Raw genomic sequence first — 22,096 nt, 5'->3', positions numbered from 1 at the left:
CTGAGAAATGATGGAGATGGGAGAAGGGGAGGCAATCACTTTGGAAGAATGGGCGGGATGGTGATGCTTTGAATGAGACTTGGGGGAGTGGGGCAGCGTGCTCCAGGGGATGAGATCAGAGGCGAAGGGGGTTGGGCTAAAATGTTGATCAGAGCCTTTGGGAAGCCTGGTCTTTGCATATGTTCCCTCTAAACTCGTGCCAACATTGTGATTTGGTATGATTTATCCTACAGACAAAGAGAGTTCAAGCACCAAGGGTGATTTTCTCACAGCGAAGGGACAGTGGGCAGGAGGCCATGATTTGCACCCCCTGCCTTTATCTGGCCCCTGCCATGTGGTAAGTGGAAGGCAGGTGGCTCCTTCCACAGGGCTCTCTTTGCCTTCTCGGTTTTTACCCTTGAGGCAGCAGGGAAGCTGCAGGGTGAGATGTTGAAGGAGTCTGATGTGGGCAGAGCCTCTCCGATGGGGCATGGTTTCTGGCACATCCCATTTCCATATTCTGGGGCGATCAAGTGGGATCTGGTTCAGATCCCTGTCAATCTGCACAGAAAAGGGGAGGTTGTGCAGGCGGCTCTGGAGTGTGACAGTTTAGGATTGAATCTTGACAGTAATGCTTCTACAAAACATTTGTGTAGTTTGGGGTCCGCTGCCCGACCCTGGTCCCTTTAAGGGACATAAATGCACCTGTCTCTCCTCGTTCTTGGAAAGACAGATGAGAGAACCAAAGTGTGGCCTTAGAGGGATGTGGAAGACACAGAAAGGAAAGATCAGCTGGAGTGCTGGTGGAGGGTTTCACAGGATAGGAGACCAGGCAGCAAGGTGCCCAGCGGACAAGCAGGGAGGGGGCCTTCAGTGAAGGCGCAGAGATTTGAGATGCAGGCAGGATTCAGACCTGCTTCAGCGTGGGAACAGAGCAGGAAGGTGCCAGTGAGCTGCCCTTCCAGGGGTCAGCAGGCCTTTTCTGTAGAGGGTTCCAGGGGTCCACAGGCCTTTTCTATAGAGGGCCAGAGAGTCAGTGTTCTGGGCCTGCAGGGCCACACTGCCTCTGACACAACTGCTCACCTCTGCCGCTGCAGCACGGAAGCAGCAGGAGACTGTAAATAAATGAACACAATTGTGTCTCAATAAAACTTTATTTACAAAGACAGGTGCGGTGAGTCAGATTTGCCCCACAGGCTATAGTTTGTTGCCCCTGCTCTAGCTCCTTGATGTAGGGAGCCCTTGCTTTGTTGTTCTGAGTGAGCTTTGAGGGCTGATGGTTGGGTTGGAGTGGGAAGAGCCCAGCTGTAATGGGAGCCGTGAGGATGGCCTTCCTTGAGTAGCCACGAGCTGCTGTGGGTCTTCCTGAGAAGCTGTGGCAATGGGAGGACAGAGCTAAAATAGCAAGACCCAGTGCCTAAGGAGGCTGAAGAGGGAGGATCGCTAGAGCCCAGGAGTTCCAGACTGCAGTGAGCTAGGATTGCACCACTGCTCTCCAGCCTGGGCAGCAGAGCAAGACCCCATCTCTAAAAAAAAAAAGAGAGAAAGAAATGTACAAGTGTAAAAGTAGCCTATAGATGTGTTCCCCTGTATTCCCCAGGCTCTATTCTTCAGCCTCCTGAGCAGCTGGAACCACAGGTGTGTGCTATCACACCCAGCTAATTTTAATTATTTTTGGACAGGGTCTTGCTACATTGCCCAGGCTGGTTTCAACTCCTGAGTTCAAGTGATCTTCCTGTCTCAGCCTTCCAAAGTGCTGGGATTACAGGCATGAGCCACTGCACCCAGCCTTGTACATGTCTTTAAATGTAAATTAAATGTGCTTTCCACAGCATTAGTGGAACACCCCAGCATTGCTCATCCTCTCTGGGCTGGCTCCTAACACAGGTGCCGTGGCTTAGGTGCTGAGTTGAATCTCTGTTTCTATAAGTCATTGCATACATGCTTCATTCCAAAATGTACTTTATTCCAAATATTGAAAAGTTTGTCTTCACAATTTATTGTCTGTGGTAGTTGTTTTATTAATTGTTTTAGTGAAACAAAGTTAGCTTAGTTGTGGGTATTATTCAAAAGGAACTCTTACCAGGTCAGCTTCCTTCAATGATGTGTTGGTTAAAGATAAACGAGAAGAATCGGGATATAGTAATTTTGGGAAATAAAAGGAGACTGAGTATTGGTTGGCTGCTCTAGGTAATTGTGGTAATTTTCTGTCTTCACAGTAACCGTATTGTAAAAATGATGCATCATATTCCAAAAACGAGGAAAAAGCTTTGGAATATATTTTGTGTCTTAAATAACTAGTACTTCTGTTGTGTTTTATATACGACCAGCCTCTTACATATACGCTTTGTCTTAAAAATTATTTCTGTTTAGGTACTTGGAAAAATGGACAAGGCTTGTGAAATGAAATGCACCATGCTGGACAGCCCTTTGGGGAAGCTGGAGCTGTCTGGTTGTGAGCAGGGTCTGCACGAAATAAAGCTCCTGGGCAAGGTGACGTCTGCAGCTGAGTAAGTATGAGCCCACGTGATCCCGTATACCGCACATGCTAAAGCAAACGAGGAGTATACGTGATAAATGCTTGTTTTCCATTGATCACAGGGTAACGCATAACCTTACCCTCACAACTGCAACCATCAGTCCGTCTCTCAAAACAGCGTGCTGTGATGGCTCCTGCGTTTGCAGCTTCCCTGTGTGTTGCCCAGGAGCTCTCCGCCTCCGATGAACCCAGGGCCATTCCCTTCATACCCTTTCATTAGTAGCTCCAAGGTGTTTGATTAAATGTGTACGTTTACAGAGGAGTTGCTTGGTGATGAGCTTGAACATTTTGGTTCTTCAGTGTATGTCTCTGGAAATTTAGAGACAGGGAGATGCAGGATTAATATTGATTAAAAAAAAAATCCAGACCAGCGTTCCCTGTTCCTCCAGAGTCTGCCAGGTGAGTTTCGTACTAGGACTGCTTGATGTTCTGGAATCCCTTAACCAGGAGGCCTACTTGCCCTCTGAGAGCCGTAGTCAGACCCTTGGTGCGGGTGTGGCTGAGGATGGCCCTACCGGGGGAAGGGCCTGCAAGCCCCTCTTCAGCATGACTTTAGGGTCTTGTCATTTCTAAGAGCGTACATGTTTCTCTTTTTGTGAACAGCTCCCACTATGTTTCTCTGACTGCAAAAACATAAAAAATGTAAAGCATTCCTTAATGTTTTGCTTTGAAATGTAACATTTAATTTCCTCTGTTCATTCTGTTAAAATTGTAGCTCTTGTTATTTCTGACCAAAGAAGAAGAAGAAAAAAAACACCCCCTCCTATGCTTGGTGTTTCTCTTAACTGGCTAATAAACACAACGCCAAGAACATTAGATAAAGAAAATACATAAGAAACATAAAAATTGATTTTAATGGACCCCTGTCAGAGACAGCCATAATGAGCACAAGTGCAGTCATAAATATCAGCACTCGCCTCCACTGTCGAGATTTTTCCTGTAGAGCTGCACGTTACAATCAATATAGTCTTTTTGAGACCAAAACATAAGCAAACCTTTGAACTATGTGAACACACTCTTTTCAATTTCTATGAGAACCATCTGGCTGTAGTGTTCAGAAAATCACAGGCACCAAATAATTTGTAGGGGAAAATGTCATTTTGTCTTTTAGCATGTTCAGTTGCACAATAAATCATAGAAATTATGTGTTGGTTTTTTTTTTCTTTTGGGAAAAAGTAAAGGTACAAAGTGAATTTGGGGAAGAAAAAGGAAAACAAAACAAAAACAAACATTATAAGATATGTTTAGTTAAATGCCCATTGTGGATTAGGCAAATAGGATGAAGAGGCTTAATTTTGAATTTCTACTTTATGAACTTTCTGATCAAGTTAGGATCAGGTTCAGGTGTAAAAACAGCCGTGAAATAATGCAAAATCCTGAATACAATCTGACTGATTGCTCTCATGAAGACACACCTATAGACAAATCTTGGGAGCTGGGGCTGGTGCCTTCATGGCCCCTGGGAACTTGGGCTCCTCTGAGCTTGGGGTCTCCAGATGGTGGTCCCTGCCCTGGGGCTTCAAGACAGCTCCTGGGCCTCTGCCACAGGTAGGGGAGAAAGAAAGGACGGCGTGTCATCCATGGGCTAAAATTAGGTGTCCTGTGATTAAGGAAGGAGTGGGATTTGGGGGGCAGCCAGCAGTATTTGTGAGTGTAGTTAATTTTGGTGGGGGGAGCATTTAAAAGTTTAATAATAGTATATAAAAGTATATGAATTCTCAATTAAGTTTAACGTTTTATCATTTTTAAAATTTAGGTAAAAATTACATAGAATTCAGATTTCAAGTGTACAATTCATTTGTCAAATGTGTACAACTGTATAACCACCACCAAAGATATAGAACATTCAAGATATAGAACATTCCAGAAAGTTCCCTTGTGCCCCTTTAAGTCAGTCCACTTTGTGAATTTTTTTTCCATTTCTCCTGAGTAAATTCCTGAGTGTGGAATTGCTGGGCTGGATGGCAAATGTATGTTTAACTTGACAAGAAATTGCCAAAGCTTTCTTCAGAGCAGTGTCATCTTAAATTTCCACTAGCAGTGTGTGAGTTTCAGTTATTCCACGTTCTTGGCAGCACTTGGTGGTGTCAGTTTCTCAGATTTTAGCCATTCTGGCTGGTATGAAGTATTATCTCATTGTGGTTCTAATTTGCACTTTGCTGATGATTTATCCTGATGAAGTCTTGGCCATTCCTGTGTTTCCTTTGTGAAATATCTACTCAAGTCTTTTGCCCATTTTTTATTTTTTTGAGATGGAGGCTTGCTCTGTCACCTAGGCTGGAGTGCAGTGGAGCAATCTCGGCTCACTGCAACCTCCGCCTCCTGGGTTCAAGCAGTTCTCCTGCCTCAGCCTCTCTAGTAGCTGAGACTACAGGTGCCCGCTGCCACGCCTGGCTAATTTTTGTATTTTTAGTAGAGACAGGGTTTCACCATGTTGGTCAGGCTGGTATCTAACTCCTGACCTTGTGGTCTGCCTGCCTTGGTCTCCCAAAGTGCTGGGATTACAGGCGTGAGCCACTGCGCCTGGCCACCTTTTGCTCATTTAAAAATTAGAGCTTTCTTGTTTGTTTTTATTGTCGTTATTGATTTGTGGTTCTGGATATGAGACTTTTGTCAGATGTATGTATTGTGATGATTTTCTCACAAGTTGGAGGCCTGCTTTTTTGCTTTTCTAATAGTGTCTTTTGATGAGTAGAGGGTTTAAATTTTGAACAAGCCCATATGTCTTTTTTTCCCTTTATGTTTAATACTTTTTGTGTTCTCTGTAAGAAATATTTGCCTACTGTAATTTCTGAAATAAATTATACTGTAATTTCTTTTAAAAGCTTTGTAGTTTTTTTATGTTTAGATATATGTGATCCATTTTGAATTACCTTTTTGTGAGGTACAGAGTTTATTTTTTCCCTGTAGCTATTTAGTTGTTGTAGCATCATTTGTTGGAAAGTAAAAATTGTCTCCTTTCTTCATTGAATTACCATCAGTTGACCAAAGGTGTGTGAGCCTGTTTCTGGTTTTGCTTTGTTTAGTTCAGCCTACTTTTGCCTGTTCAATGCCCGTTCCATGCTGGCTTGGTTAGGTAGCTTTGTGATACATCGTTTTTTTGTTTGCTTTGTTTTGTTTTGTTTTGGAGACGGAGTCTTGCCCTGTCGCCCAGGCTACAGTGCAGTGGCACGATCTCAGCTCACTGCAAGCTCTGCCTCCCGGGTTTATGCCATTCTCCTGCCTCAGCCTCCCAAGTAGCTGGGACTACAGGTGCCCGCTGCCACACCTGGCTAAATTTTTGTATATTTAGTAGAGACAGGGTTTCACTGTGTTAGCCAGGGTGGTCTCCATCTCCTGACCTCGTGATCCGCCCGCCTCGGCCTCCCAAAGTCCTGGGATTACAGGCGTGAGCCACCGCACCCGGCCTGTGATACATTTTGATGCTAGGTAATGTGAGTCCATGAATCCTCTAAATTTGTTTATTTTTGAATGGTTTGGCTTCTACGTCTCTTAAGTTTGCATATTACTTTTAGAATTGAGGTGTAAATTTCTGCAATGATTCTTTTTGGGATTTCGATTGGGAGTTCATTAAACCTGGGTGTCACTTTTGGGAGGGTTGACATCTTGACACTGAAGTGTTCAGTTCTTGGCTTTGACTGGCGTCTGCATTTGTTTGGGTTCTTTTCATTGTCCTCGGCAGTGTTGGGTGGTTTTTCAGCCTGGAGGCTTTGCTCATCTGGCAAACTCCATTTCCAAATACTTTGTTCTTGATGGTATTCTAAATTAGGTTGAAACTTTTTAACCTTCTAATTTATTGCTGCTTGTATTTAACAACTGACTTGAATGTTGATCTTATATTCTGGGATCTTGACTCAATTCATGTATTTGTTCCAGGGTTGTTTTGAGATTGCTTAGGATTCCGTGTAAAAATTCATGATGTCTATGAATAAAAACAATATGCTTCTTCCTTTCTCATCGTTATGCTCTTAATTTCTTCTACTGAGCAGTCCAGAACCCTCCAGGATGACTTCAGTAAGTGTGGCGACAACAGACGTCCTTCCCTGGTTCCTGGTTTGGGGGAGCTTGCAGGATTTCACCAGTGAGGGCTTGCTCCCCATGTTGGGTTTCAGAGGCGTCTTCCTCACTGTGTGGAATTTTGTCAAATGATTTTCATGTATGTGTTGACATAGTCATGTGCTTTTTCTTCTTTATTCTTTAAATTCGGTGGAATAAATTTTTAGAATTTTAAACCAGTTGTGTACTGTTCTCTTTTTTTGGTACTGTCTTTGTCTCATTTTGGAATTAGGCTCATTCTGATGACAGATCAGTTTGGAAGCATTCCCTCTTCTATTTTCTGAAAGAGTTAAGTGTTGGATTGATGCTACTTTATCCCCAAATTGTGGGATGAATGCACCTTGGTTGCCATCTGGGTCTGGTGTCAGAAGCCTTTTGTGAAGCTTCCTGGTTTAGTAGAATTGGGTGCTGCCTTCCTTCATCTCGGGGTGCTCTCCCCGGAGCCATCTGTGCTCTGTGTGGCTGCTGTCCTCTGGTCACTGAGCGACAGTGGCTACTGGGATTTGGGGCAGCATCCTGCTGGCTCTGGCCCCTGCCCTCACCCTTCTCCGAGTGCCTATGAGTCCCAGGGTGGTCCTTGCTTCCTCTGAATGGGTTTTTCTTTAGTAGATAAATTACAGGTTGACCACTGGGCCTTCTTCAGTGACATTGCATCTGTGCTTCTGTACAAAGTGTGATTCCTGCTCCCCAGGTGAGTCCACTTACCTGTGTGTGGCTTCGCACGGGGACCGACTTCCTTGCATGGTTACCTTTCCCTCCCTAAAAACATGTGAGAAGCACATCAGTTGGGAAAGTGGTATATTTTCCAAAAGGAAAGCAACATAAGCTGCTTTTCAGTTAGTTTCATAACTGCCTGACAGTATCAGGTTTCCGTGAATGCCATCACGTCCAGGAGCACTTGGGCCTCTGCAGGAGCAGAGCAGCTCCCCCGCGCCATCTTTCCGCGGCTGCAGAGCTCCGACCTCGTCAGATTCCCTGCAGTGCCCACAGTCTAATGAGAGGGGCCAGGCTGTATGTGTTTATTTTTCTAATGTTATTTTGGGGCTTGTTTAGTTTTCCATAATGTTGATTGCCGTATTTGATTACTTGCAAAAATGGACTGTATCACCCTGGGTCATACTTAGATTACAAAAATAGTAGCAGTAGGACTTCCAGATCTTGGATGCTGGGGAGCTGAGGGGGCTCGTCTTTCACTTACCAAGGGCTTACCCTTGTTTTTCATTCTTTTATTTCTTTCACATAAGCCTTTTCAGAAAAATATAGGAAAAGCTGATAGAGTCCAATCGAACTAAACCGCTGTAAAACATTTTGTACTTTGGAAAATGTGGGGACTACACACAGACGGTCTTCTACTGCAGAGGCTCTTTTTCTGTCTTCATGGTAGGGATCCATTTACAGGGTTTGTGGGTCTGCTTTTGGCATCTGGCCCAGCCAGCCCTTGGGTTGAGGCTGGGTGGGGCATGCAGGTTGGGCCTGACCCTCTTCTGAGCACCTGGCTGGCTGGACAGACAGGGCCTCCAGTCACCAGCTAGGCTGGCCTGACCCTAGACCCTCTGGGACGTGAGAACGTATCCTGCAGGGCCTCTGTGTTGAACCTGGGAGGAGAGTTGTCTGATGACATTGGATGCCCTGTGAGTTTCTGCCCTCGAAACGTGCCCCATGGAAAGCGTGAAGATGCCTTTGAGCTTCCCGAAGGGCAGCTGCAGCAGGAGGTAACCTGCGTTTTGCCTCTCTCCTGCTCATCTCTAAATGTCTTCAGGAACTCAGTCGACCCTCAGCAGTGTGTGGGGTCCCGGCTGGCTTGGTATGTGCACCTGCCGAGTCCGTGCTGCCGGTTATCCCCATGGCCCCTCCGTGCAGGTCGGTCTGACCGGTGCCAATCGGATGGTTCCTCAAGGTCCACGGATCACGAGAACCTTCCTGGGAACTTCATGAATTCATTTTTTCTGACAGATTGGGAAATTAATACAGACACTTGCCGCGTTCACATTATTATAATTGATCTTTCAAGCAGGAGAAGAAACTGTTCTTAAGGACAAACACTTAGAGAAGCTCTCCCAGTAAAAATAACATCCAAAAAAACGCGCTCTGTAGGACTTTTACCTGCGGCAAGTTCAGCTGTCTCATTGCTTTTCCTCAGTGCCGTGGAATAATGATTTGTGTTGCATGTGCTTAAAAAATGTAATTATTTTACTTCACAGAGTGTTCCTTAAGGAGGTCTCTTGAGTCAAATAAGCATGTTTCTGTGAGGAAAACTTGCCAGGCGCTCCTTGGCTTTATAGAAATCGTCTGTTTTTCAAAAAACGAATGGCTGAATGCCCTGGCGAGCCTGGAACCCCTCGTTCTTGCCCCCGCTGGCTCTGCGATTCCATGTCGGTGAGGCCTGTCCACACTGACGGATGTCGCCTCCCGTTTCTGCCTGAGAGGGGTAAATGATCAGTGGTGGATAGGGAGTTCCTCTTGTGACTTATGTTATCAATAACACAAATTGTGCATATACTTCACCCCATGCTAAACATTTATACTGCAGTGTCCTTTAGAAGCCAGACAATGGCCTCGTCTTTCAGGTTGATGGCTAAAAAGACAAGACAGGAAGCCAAGGTGTTTCTTTTCAGCTCCACAGATCCTCGTGATGAATTCTCGTGGTCTGTGATGAGAGGGTGCGATGGGGGCCGACTGCTGGCCCCCGGACACACGGTGCTGCACGTGGGGCCTGCCGAGGTGTTAGCACAGCCCGTGATGGTGGCAGCTCTTGGACCTTAGTAAAATAAAGGGAAGCAGCATAACATGTGCTTTTAAGTGAGCGTATGGCGTGAAAACCCTGCCGTTGTATGATAGGAGACAGGCTCTGCCTGCTGAGCCTTCCGAGTCGTGAATGATGAGGTTTGCTGTGCTCCTCTGATTGGCAGCCGCAAGGGCAGGTCAGAGCTCCTCTCTACAGTGCTGCCGAGAATCCCAGGCTGGGGAGCATTGGCCCGTCCATCCCAGGACGGAGCTGCCTGGCCACAGAAGAGCGAGGTTCTGTGATTCACTGTGAATTTGTTGTATGGTTTCTGATCTAGAAAATCAAACCTGAACAATGCACAACCTCACCAGCTTCTGTGCTCTTGACGTTTTCTCCCCCCAGCTGGTTCTTTGCTGACCTGGGGGCAGAGCAGACAGTGGTGGCAGCCAGGTGGACAGTATTTAAAGAAGTGTCACTGAGATTTAGGTCCTTATGTTCTGGACTCATCTAAGAAAAAAAAAAGCAATGCAAAAGTTTTATTTCTCTCAATTTTGTAACTGTGTTACAAGGAGACAGAGATTGTGTGCCTGTGTCTGAGTCAGAAGCAAACTTGTTCATTTAATTTTAAGTCTGCCGGGAACCTCTTGGAAGGAAGAAAAGGATGGTTGAATGACAGCTACAAATATGTGAGTTCAGAATATGAACCAAACTGTCAGAGCAAAAGATATTTTAAGTTTCCAACATTTGGAGTAAAAGAGCACTTTAGAGTAACAGGTAAATGGGTTAACTTCAAGCAGAGAGAGGTGGATGTTTCTGTCTCTCTGGTATGTTAAAATAAAACCTTTTAAATCACCTGCTCTTAACAATAAGTTCCCATTTAAGAGTCATTGGGCCTCACCTCTGTGCGGCTGTGTTTGTGAAGGGAGAGCAGCTTTTCCGGGGAGATCATGCCGCTCTCTCCTTTATGTGGCCACACAGATCCTTTCCCTGTTTTCTTGAGGAGGAAACATGGAACCTTGGCACAATCCAGTTCTCATCAAGAATTACACTGTATGACGTGCAGGCCAGGGGAGGAAAGATCCCGGAAGTGGCGGCCACTGGATAGGCACGTTGCCGCCACAGGCAGCATCAACGTCCATTCAGGTTTCAGGAAGGTCGCTGCTTGGCTCAAATCCCTGGTATTTCCAGGTTGTCTTCAGACTGTGGCTTTCACCCTCAGGAAGCCCCAGCATGGCCTTGGGCCCAGCTTAAAGGCTTGTGGGGTTTGGGCGTGGCCCCGTGCACAGAATCCTATCTAGGATTCATAATCTTGCAACAGCCATCCCTGATGGGATTGGCTAAGATGACAGTGCCCTTTCCCGACGGCGCTGGTGCCCCGTGGAGTTGGGCCCTGGCCCTCACTGCCCTGTTGCATGGGTGGGCCACGCCCCTCCTGCTGATCAGCGTCTGTTGCGAAGAGTCTGGCCCTGCAGACCCCTGCCCCGGCCCCAGGCCCTGTGTCTGTGCTGGGCTTGCATTGCCTGCCTTTTGGTCCCCTCACCTCATTGCAATTTGCTGCTTCTAATTAGTTGTGGTCTTGAAAAGCTGGTGAACGGGCTTGTCCACATCATATGGGAAATGAGGTTCAAGGAACCCCTGTGAAAAACACCAGTGTGGGATTTCTGACAGTATCCCACAAAAACTTCTCAGAGCCCATTTCTGTTTCCTCCTGGAGTCTCTGTTTCTCCCAGAAGAGGCGGCGTGGCCAGGGGTCAGGCAGACGTCAAGGAAGTGAGGACTTGGAGGGACTGGCACCTGTGGAACAGCCCCTGCTTCGTCCGTCTGGCCTGGTGGGAGGAGATGTCCTTCTGTCACTGCACTTCGTCCTTGGGACCCCTCTGTGAAGTTGTTGGCATCGATGTGCGTTTATCAATAAGAGAAATGGAGATGGGGTAAGGGATGGTGGGTTACAGGTCCTGGGGAAGACTTGGGGGAAGAAGTGGGTATTCCCTCTACTTAGCTGAACTTGCACTAGAGACTGCCACTCTGGGAGTGACCTGTGTTCTGTGAAATCCTCTGTGACTCTTGCCTGCAGTTGAGGGAGCCTCTGAGACCATCCTGATTGGGATTTGGTCAGTGGCAACTCAAGTCAGTATTGTCCTGGGGGCCTGAGTGCCAGTGTCTTAAAAATAGAGCGTCCTCCAGGTAATGTCGGATTTGGAAGTTCAGGCTCAGCACTGGATTTGTCCTCGTGATATCACTAGCCTACCGTACACATGAGCCATTGTAAATTTACGACATGAGCTCGCATACGCACTGGTATTAGAGCTCATTGGACGGTGATGTGCTGTTTTAGAGGAGAAAAAGCTTAGATGAAACAAGAATGGTGGTGGCAGTTACCCAGGGCCGTGTCTGTGGATGCCATCCTCAGGACACCATTGCATCTTGGGCCAGCCTCCCTCTCCTTTTGCAACAGCACAATCTTATGGCCTCTACAGCCGCCGACACACACCTCTCATACTCTGGAATTTGATTTCCAGAATGCTTTTTTATTCTTCCTATATCTGTAAGTAATATTTTCTGATGTTTAAACTGGCTGCAACTAATGAACAGTTTTCAGTTTTGTTTTAAAAGTGCTCGTGTCATTTAAGCTCTAAACTCTCACAATATACTTGGTTTGTTAAATGTAAAATTGTATCAGTAATTAGATCAGCTCCCTGATATTAATGTACAGGGTAGCTCTTGCGTGCTGATCAGTTCAGAATTTAAATTGAGTTAAAGGTTAAATGAGTTTAATTTTTGAATTGAACTGAAGCATTGTCTTGTGGCAAATTCATCCAGAATTTTTATTTCCAGTTGCTGTACAAGTGACGGAAGTGGGTCTTTTTGCGATAAAAACATTGTGAATACATTTAGGATTCGGTGAGCTTCTGTCATTTACTTGCTCATTCTCTAAACGTGTGAGTGCCCTGCTCTGTGTCAGACCGGATGGCAGGCCCTGCATGGGGGTGGGGAGGGGCCAGAATATGCAGCCCCACCTGCAGCCCAGGCCCAGCTCAGGGGCAGACGGGCAGACAGGGAAGTGGGCTATTCCACACCTTGAGATTGGTGAATTCCTCAAGACAGCGGCTGGCAGGGGCCCGAGCCTAGGTGACTGGCCACAGAGCTGAATGGGGCTGACCGAGTTAGGACATCGTTGGGTGGTGAATCAGCAGGCCCTGGCCGCTGACTGGGTGTAGGGGCATGAAGCGGTGGCAGAAGGAAGCAGTTAAGAGGCTGCGAGCCCCCTCTTGGGCATCTGACGGGGTGGTGCTTCCTCCCAGGGCTAGGGGACAGGTGAGCAAAGAAGAACCTCAGGAAAAGAAATCAAGGACCTGGAGGAACAGTTTAACAAGTGGGTGGCCATGAAGAGCTACCAATGGAGACTGAAGAAAAATGAAGAAGGACCAGAGAGAGAATGGAGCCAGGAGGCTGGAAGGAGACAGGCGGGTTTCGTGTCAGGATTGCCCGGAGCTCCCCGGAGAGGAGCACCTCGCCTCTCCATGGCAGAGCACAGCGGGTGGAACACTGATGTCAGGTCTTCTTCAGGCCCTGAACGTAAGAATTCCTTGGCACCTGGTCTGCTTTGAGACCGACATGTTGTGTTTGATTAGTTTGACTTCGGGATGGCAGCTAAATGCTGTCTGCTCAGCATATGCCTGAACTGGAAATGGTTCAATCACAAAACAAAGTGAATCAAATAGAACATGGGGGTGGCTCAGCGGGGACGCAGAGCCAGAGGTGAGTCTCCTTTGCCCCAAACACCCCAAGTTGTAGATTTGTTCTTGGAGCTCTGTGTCAGGGTTGGGGTGGACAGGAGGGAGAGAATACCCTCTGCAGAAACACAGTTTATCACACTGCAGAATTCTTAGTGTTCTTCTGACAAGGACGTTTCTTCAATTTCCCTCTAGACTGGGCCATGCTCTCTAAATAGAACTGAAATCGTAGTTAAAACTTAAAGGCAGTGAGAGAAGAGTTCTAGCTTTGTTCCATAACGTCCTGTGTCTTGATCTCACTGTATCTGTCTGTTCATCCTGCTGGGGGCGTTAACCCACCTCTTCTCTTACAGGGTCATCTCTGGTTTCACTGAGGACCTCTGAGAACCCCAGTCCCTCTGTCCAGACACATCAGCAGGAGACTCACCTCCCCCCTTTCCTCCTGTACCCCATCTGATCCACATGCACAGAACACACACATGCAAATATTTATAAGTAGAAAGGCTTATGGACTGTATGACTTCAGTACACCTGCAGGTTCATGGAGTGGTTCTGGAGAACATTGGTCCTTCTGCTGGCCTGGCAGCTACTTTAATTTCCGGTGTCCATTGGCAGAATACAAGCTCATAGTGTGTGCTGGGGGCTGGGTGGGGCAGGGGATTACCGTTTTCTTGCGGTGATTGTTCTTGATGGAATCCACATCACTGCTTTTCAAAGCTGCTTTTCCTGTGCCTTCTTCCAGAAAGCTATCCTCCGGTCCTTGGTTGGCTGGGGCAGGTGAAGCATTAGGAAACACCCTCTCTCTGCGTTCTCTTCGAGTAACACTGGGGAGTGTTCATGGCTTCTGGCAGAACAGCAATGTAAGCCTTCAGCTACTGAAGCAAGCTTTCTGCTCATTCTAGAGGCATCTTCTAAACAGATCTGCACTGGTCAGGTGAGGCTGGAGAAGGACCGGGCTGAGAGCACAGCTATGGGAGGCAATACTTGTTCTTGTTCCCAAGAAGCTGATGTGTCATCCGGTGAGGTCTCTTGCCAGCCGAAGGTTGGCACAAGGTCGCCAGGCAAGGGCTTTTTGTGTGTGGAGTATGCACATTCTAGCCACAGAGTTTTCTGCCAGGGTGTTTAGACAAGCTAAAAGTGGAATATAAACTGTATTCAATTTGCAAGGATGCAATTATGAGGACAAACATGTTTTTAAGACTTAACCCATTATAGCAGGAAAATACAAGGCTTGGGGTATGCTGACTCTTTCCCTTGTTCGTCTCTCAAATAGAAAAATGGTGTGTATAAGTAGGTGTTTGTATACGTACATTATAAGACATTCTAGAAATTTCTGTCCTACTTCTTTAATATTCTTGCCACTAAAAATAAATGCTCCTGAAGCTAGGGAAAAAGAAACTGTTCATCATTCTTCTGAATTATTACAGATACCCCAAAAGTAGCCTCCTTCAAATAGTAGTTTTTCTTTTCTAAAAATCACCTGGAAAAATACTGAGCTTTCTGATCTTTATTTTATCCTGTTCAGTGGCTCTGTTTGGAAGAGTTATTGTACAACCCAGTACTGCTTTTATTAAAAAGAAAACTGGGCCACTTATTTCCTTCAAAGTTTTTGGTGTGTTTAAATCTTCTCTAGGTAAACAAAACTTTTATTGAAAATAATATTTTGAGACTGTGACACCCTTCTCACAAGAAGCCTTGGTGAAAGCCCCCTTGTTGGCTGGTCCTGCAGGCAGCCTGGCGTCTGCTTTGCCTGTGGGCAGTGCAGGGTGCTGGGGGCAGTGGGGAGAGGCGTCAGTCCCACCTGCAGCTTTCAGGAGGGGCTGGGGAGGCAGATTTGACATGAACGCAAATAAGTGCAAGGACCGTCAGGGCAAAGAGACCCAGGAGACCAGGCCAGGGGAGGAGGCAGAGAGCCTGGGCAGGCCAGGCTGGTCCTCCAGGTCCAGGCCCTGCAGGAGCCTGGAAGGCATGAAGATGGGCTGGAGGTGTGAGCACTGAGAATGGGGCGCGGCCTGACCTTGGGTCTCTAGAAGTTACCCTGTGGTGGCATTTTCTATAATTGATGTCATAAATAGCTGGTTTCTTTGTTAGAATTCATTTACTTACTAAGTTTGGCAAATATGTTGAAGGAAAGAAATGTGAGTGTGTGGATGGATTTCAGGACGTTGACATCAGTGAATGCCCTGTTGGAGACACCGTGTTGGAATAAGGATGAGGTTCCTCCCTCAGAATGGTTGATCCATTTCCTTCAATTCTTCTTCGGTTTTGCAGCTTTTCTCCCCTAACTTTTATCAGACCATCTCCTGGAATCTCATATTAAAGTCATAATTAATCATGTGATATCCTCTCGTTTTTTGCATCAGAGTTTTCAAGAGCCCTCCAGATTTTTATTGCGTGCAGATCCATGTGCTTAGACATAATACCGTCAGCAGTAAATTGCCTTCTGGAGAAGAAATTGACAAACAACTTTATAGTTGCATTTTTAGCCTTAATATCTGAGGGCGAGAAGTATGTTCAGGATTTATGAAGTTCCTGAATTTAAAATATAAGCAATAAAATGTTCCTAATGTGGGGTCCCCATCTGCATCTATTATTACAAACTCTTAAAGTCACTTTAGCCTAACGTGTCAATAGAAGTTTTCTTCTTTTTTCTTTTTGAAAAATTGTGTCCAAGCAAATTAGTTTGCTTGCATGAAGCGTCATCTGTGTTTGCAAGCTGGAACAGTTTTGCTGGTTAAGCAGTCTAGAGATGATAAAATTTTTTGTCCGAGTATGACTTTGGTGGTATATTTAAAAGAATCACGGCTGCTGCTGGAAGCTCAGAGGAGAGGTCCATTTTAAGGGGCGTCTGCTGCACTCAGCCCAAAGCGTCATGGGGATTGTTTGAATTGACAAAACGAAAATATGTATAATATTTTCTCTCTTTAAAATCGATTTACAGTTTGTCTGATATGGAGGAGCAGAGGTATAAATTACAGAGAAATTGTCATCATATCCTCTGGATGATCTGTAGGGCCAGAGCTTCTGTTTATTTCGGTGGATGGTTACCCACTCAGGACAGTAAAATCACAAAGTTTTAGCTAGGGAAGGAGAAATCCCTTCTGCCTGTATAATAAATATTGTTTTGACCCAACTACACTGTTTCTTGTGATAAAAATACAACACTTAAGGTTTCCCACATCTGCCATTTGTGAGTACACAGTTGAGTGACGTTAGTTGGTACCATTTGTGAGTGTACAGTTGAGCGACGTTGGTGCCATTTGTGAGTGTAAAGTTGAGCGACGTTAGTTGGTGCCATTTGTGAGTGCGCAGTTGAGGGACGTTAGTTGGTGCCATTTGTTGAGTGTAAAGTTGAGCGACGTTAGTTGGTGCCATTTGTGAGTGCGCAGTTGAGGGACGTTAGTTGGTGCCATTTGTGAGTGCGCAGTTGAGGGACGTTAGTTGGTGCCATTTGTGAGTACGCAGTTGAGTGACGTTAGTTGGTGCCATTTGTGAGTGTACAGTTGAGCGACGTTAGTTGGTGCCATTTGTGAGTGCGCAGTTGAGGGACGTTAGTTGGTGCCATTTGTGAGTACGCAGTTGAGTGACGTTAGTTGGTGCCATTTGTGAGTGTACAGTTGAGCGACGTTAGTTGGTGCCATTTGTGAGTGTACAGTTGAGGGACGTTAGTTGGTGCCATTTGTTGAGTGTAAAGTTGAGCGACGTTAGTTGGTGCCATTTGTGAGTGCGCAGTTGAGGGACGTTAGTTGGTGCCATTTGTGAGTGCGCAGTTGAGGGACGTTAGTTGGTGCCATTTGTGAGTGCGCAGTTGAGGGACGTTAGTTGGTGCCATTTGTGAGTACGCAGTTGAGTGACGTTAGTTGGTGCCATTTGTGAGTGTACAGTTGAGCGACGGTGCCATTTGTTGAGTGTAAAGTTGAGCGACGTTAGTTGGTGCCATTTGTGAGTGCGCAGTTGAGGGACGTTAGTTGGTGCCATTTGTTGAGTGTACAGTTGAGCGACGGTGCCATTTGTTGAGTGTAAAGTTGAGCGACGTTAGTTGGTGCCATTTGTGAGTGCGCAGTTGAGTGACGTTAGTTGGTGCCATTTGTGAGTGTACAGTTGAGCGACGGTGCCATTTGTTGAGTGTAAAGTTGAGCGATGTTAGTTGGTGCCATTTGTGAGTGCGCAGTTGAGGGACGTTAGTTGGTGCCATTTGTGAGTACGCAGTTGAGTGACGTTAGTTGGTGCCATTTGTGAGTGTACAGTTGAGCGACGGTGCCATTTGTTGAGTGTAAAGTTGAGCGACGTTAGTTGGTGCCATTTGTGAGTGCGCAGTTGAGGGACGTTAGTTGGTGCCATTTGTTGAGTGTAAAGTTGAGCGACGTTAGTTGGTGCCATTTGTGAGTGCGCAGTTGAGGGACGTTAGTTGGTGCCATTTGTGAGTACGCAGTTGAGTGACGTTAGTTGGTGCCATTTGTGAGTACAGTTGAGCGACGTTAGTTGGTGCCATTTGTGAGTGCACAGTTGAGTGACGTTAGTTGGTGCCATTTGTGAGTACAGTTGAGTGACGTTAGTTGGTGCCATTTGTGAGTACAGTTGAGTGACGTTAGTTGGTGCCATTTGTGAGTACAGTTGAGTGACGTTAGTTGGTGCCATTTGTGAGTGCACAGTTGAGCGACGTTAGTTGGTGCCATTTGTGAGTGTGCAGTTGAGCGACGTTAGTTGGTGCCATTTGTGAGTATGCAGTTGAGAGACGTTAGTTGGTGCCATTTGTGAGTGTGCAGTTGAGCGACGTTAGTTGGTGCCATTTGTGAGTATGCAGTTGAGAGACGTTAGTTGGTGCCATTTGTGAGTGTGCAGTTGAGCGACGTTAGTTGGTGCCATTTGTGAGTGTGCAGTTGAGCGACGTTAGTTGGTGCCATTTGTGAGTACGCAGTTGAGCGACGTTAGTTGGTGCCATTTGTGAGTACAGTTGAGTGACGTTAGTTGGTGCCATTTGTGAGTGCACAGTTGAGCGACGTTAGTTGGTGCCATTTGTGAGTGTGCAGTTGAGCGACGTTAGTTGGTGCCATTTGTGAGTACAGTTGAGTGACGTTAGTTGGTGCCATTTGTGAGTGCACAGTTGAGCGACGTTAGTTGGTGCCATTTGTGAGTATGCAGTTGAGAGACGTTGGTGCCATTTGTGAGTGTACAGTTGAGCGATGTTAGTTGGTGCCATTTGTGAGTGCACAGTTGAGCGATGTTAGTTGGTGCCATTTAGGGGGTTCACAATGTTCCACAGCCATCACCACCACCCATCACCACAATGTTTCTGTGTTTTGATTCTTTTCTTTTCTTTTTTTTTTTTTTTTTTTGAGACGTAATCTTGCCGTGTCACCTAGGCTGGAGTACCGTGGCGCGATCTCGGCTCACTGCAACCTCCATCTCCCGGGTTCAAGTGATTCTCATGCCTCGCCTCCCAAGTAGCTGGGATTACAGGTGCACGCCACCACACCTGGCTAATTTTTGTATTTTTAGTAGAGATGGGGTTTCACCATGTTGCCAGGATGGTCTCGATCTCCTGACCTCAGGTGATCCACCTTCCTTGGCCTTCCAAACTCCTGGGATTACAGGCATGAGCCACCATGCCTGGCTTCATCTCCAGAACTTTTCTGTCTTGCAAAACTAAACCAGTACCCATTAAACACTAACTCCTCATTTCTGCCAGCCCATCCCCTGGCACCCACCCTACTCCTTTCCATCTTGATGCCAACACACTTTGTGTGGGTTCCTCCAAGTCAAGAGAAGGAGTGTCCGAAGACCCCTGAGACCAGAACCCTCTGCCGATGTTGGTAGTGCTGTTTTGGCCTGGAGGGCAGGTGGGCCTCTGGGCACTTCTTCGTCAGGACATGGAGCCATTTCAGGTAGGGCCCTGGGTCTCCCCTGTCCCAGCCCTGTTCCCTATCAGAAACCCGAGGCCCAGAGGTGCAGGGCAGCTACAGCGCCAGGGTGGACAGATGTTGATGATCAGTGGGAAGGAATTCAAAGAAATAGAACATTTTACACAAATGTGGGGAGGTATCATTAGTAAAAACAGGACCCGAGTACATGCAAAGTGCCTCTGTGAGGTAGAGAGACGCTCTGAAGAAAGGCACTGTTTTTACATTAATGAGCATTTAAACGATGCTGGGTTAACCATTTGGCTTTTTGTACCTTGTCACCATCTCCTTTATGGTGTGACTGGACTTTCGAGAGAAGGTGGAGGAAGGTTAATAGGTAGGTAGGAGAGTTGCAGGCAGGAAAGACAGAAGGCCCCGGGGGTGATAGGTGGGGCAGAGGGAGGGATGGAGAGGTGACTTCGGAAAGAGCATCAGCTGCCGCAGGCCAGGGCACCCTCAGGAAGCAGGCTTCCCATGCTCGCTAATGCCCCCGCGGAGCTCTCATCCGCAGTCTGACAACTTGAGGTGGATCTGGGTTGCTCTTTATTTTTTGATGATTTTTGCGTAGTTTCAAGGATCAGTGTTTTCCACACTGATATTCTATCTCTGTAAGTTTCTCTGAGATATTTTCACCTGTACTGACATTGTAGTCTTTCCTTACTCTCTTATTTATTTATTTACCAGACCGCACCATTGGGTGCAGTGATCAAAACCAAAATATCAAACCAGCACCAGAAACTCTTCAGCAGACCCGTGGAACTTGCCTTAGAGAAAGCCGGAGGGGTCAGGCATAGCCTGCTGTGCCCAGCCTGCACTCGCCTGGGAAGGGCACCCCTCACTGTCCAAGAGTGACCCCAGGCCACAGGAACCACGCTGAGTACCAAAGGCGAGTCTCCAGGGTGTGGGCAGGCTCCTTGCTGGCATGTTCAGCCCAGGCTTGCCGGAAGTGGGGCTCAGGCTCTGTCTGTGGGGTAATGATCAGAAGCTTGGCAGTCATGGGACCAGGATAAGAAGAACCAAAGGACAGCTCTCCTCCCATGGTTATGGGCCAAAAAATAGGTGATTATTTTAACTGTGGAAACTGACCCACTGAGGGGGACCTGCTGAGAGGAAGGCCAGTGGGGCCACAGACAGGATGGGAGGCCACGGCCGCCCACCCGCTCATGGCTGAGCGCCCTGTTTCCTGAACGTGTGGGAGGGGCAGGCTCCCCACATGGGAACCGCTGGGCCGTGACTGTGGAGCTCCAGCTGCTGGCAGTGCAAACCCGGTGGGGCCCTCTGTGGCTTGTGCTGCGTCACCATGACGCCGCATGCCCGCGGGGTTGGCCAGTCCAGGGGGATGACTCGGTGCAGACCTGTGTGCCCCCCGGGCCTGGGCCTTCTGCACCCCAGAGGTCAGTGACAGTGGAAGTTGCCACAGACATGGGTTTGTGGCTTTCAAAGCCTTCAATATCGCAGAATTCTGAGTCTTTAGCAAAATTAAGTACATGTTCACGTGAGTGAGTGATTTCTCCATGAGGACTGGGCCTCATAGTTCGTCTCTGTACCAGTGTCAGTTCATCGCTTTGGTCTTGGTGGAGAGTTCTGGATTGCAGGCACATCATCTGGTCAGCGGTGGACGTGTTTGGCCAGCTGTGAAAGACTGCCTTGCCCAAGTTCCTGAGACTTCGGGGCTACTGATGGCACGGAGAGGCTGGCCGAGGGCAGGGCCACACGGTCCCCTTCTGCTGATGTCCCTGAGGACTGGGCACAGCTGCCAGAGTCAAGGGCACAGAAGTGGAAGCAGTCTGTCCTTTTCTGAAGGCTGCTCTTTTTGTTTTTCTCCACGTATGTCACCTTTTAACGTTTTTTCCTGGCTTTTTCATTAATGTATGTAAAAATATTAAAAGCCCTTGTATATTACATGAAAAACTATGTCAGCTGCCCTGCTTTTTTCTATTTATGAAAACTTTTCAAGCAGTAAAAACATTTTACTTGTTAATGAGGGAAAGTGGGAAAATTAATGACATAGAGCTTGGATCCACCACGATGTCTCCTCTTAACCATGCGCAGCCAGCTTCCCACCGCATGGAGTTTAATTTCTGCGATAGGGTTCAGTAAGCAAATGCAAATAGATTTAATGATTTGCATCAGTAGATCATTTCTCAGTTTAATATCCTCTGATATTTTGGGTCAAGGACTCTTTCTTTGGGAGACTGGTACAATTTCTAGAGGTAGAATTATTAATATTAGTGATATTACATTACATTGAAGTGAAGTGGTATAGATGTATCATTTTCACAAAGTCAGATTTCTGCGTGACTTTCATTCATTGTGGTGCAAAGGAAACCCTGGCTGCCGAAGTAGACTTAGGAGCAGGCAGAATTCCTGGACGCAGGCGCCTTGGAGCGAGGTGACCCTCTCTGGCCCCCAGCACCTTGCGAGCAGTGGTTTTTGCGTCTGTTCACCAGCGCATGTGAACCTGTGGGCCCGGAGGACACGTGGTCCATTTTTGTTGAGTACGTTCAGCAAAGGAATGAATTAAAACGAGAACTCTCTTCAGCCAACGCTGATAGAGCTTTCTGTGTGTCGTCTGCGGCACCGTGCTGACGGAATGATGAGAAACCACAACCTGGCCTCAGGGAGCTTTGTCTACTGCGGGAGACAGAGATGGTGGCAGATCAGTCCTGGAGGCACAAGGAGAGAGTGGTGGAAATACACAAAAGGCATTGAAGACCAGTGGAACATCAGGGACACTTTCACAGGGAGGAGGCCAGGGGTCTTGTCGCCTGCCTGCCCCAAACGTGGCCTTCATTCCTTCCTGTCTCCTGCTGGAAAGGCTGAGTGCAGGTGCCAGCTCTCCCTGCCTCACTGAGAGGGTGTGTGTGAGAAGCATGGGCCTACTGGCAGGCTCCTGGGGAAGACCTTTCTCCCCGATACAAACAGCAGCATGAGGAAGACTCTCCTGGCTCCCCCAGTCTGTGGACACAGTTGTGTGAATGTGATTGCAGGAGCTGGGCAGCTATTATGTGACCATGAGGGTGTGGGACTGGGGCTGAAAGGTGGCATGCTGCCAGTGAGAAAGATGGGGAGAGCTGGGCACCTGCTGGCCCTGTGGCTGGCCAGGCCGCCTCTGAACACCTATTCTGTGACCTGACATGCATCCTTATCACACACGGCAGCC

At 47.2% G+C, this 22,096-nt stretch overlaps 1 protein-coding gene across 1 annotated transcript in view; it reads left to right on the top strand.

The window, feature by feature from the left end:
* Positions 1 to 22,096, top strand: part of MGMT (O-6-methylguanine-DNA methyltransferase) — a 299,169-nt gene that overhangs the window by 68,819 nt on the left and 208,254 nt on the right. Inside the window, exon 2 of the mRNA XM_003275486.4 lies at positions 2,353 to 2,489. Coding sequence (XP_003275534.2) covers positions 2,353 to 2,489 — 137 coding nt within the window. The remainder of the gene's footprint in view (positions 1 to 2,352; positions 2,490 to 22,096) is intronic.

Source organism: Nomascus leucogenys, chromosome 3, assembly GCF_006542625.1.
Source record: "Nomascus leucogenys isolate Asia chromosome 3, Asia_NLE_v1, whole genome shotgun sequence".
NCBI classification, from domain to species: Eukaryota; Metazoa; Chordata; class Mammalia; order Primates; family Hylobatidae; genus Nomascus; species Nomascus leucogenys.
Note: the sequence above shows the minus strand (reverse complement) of the source record. Positions and strands in the feature narration are given on the sequence as shown.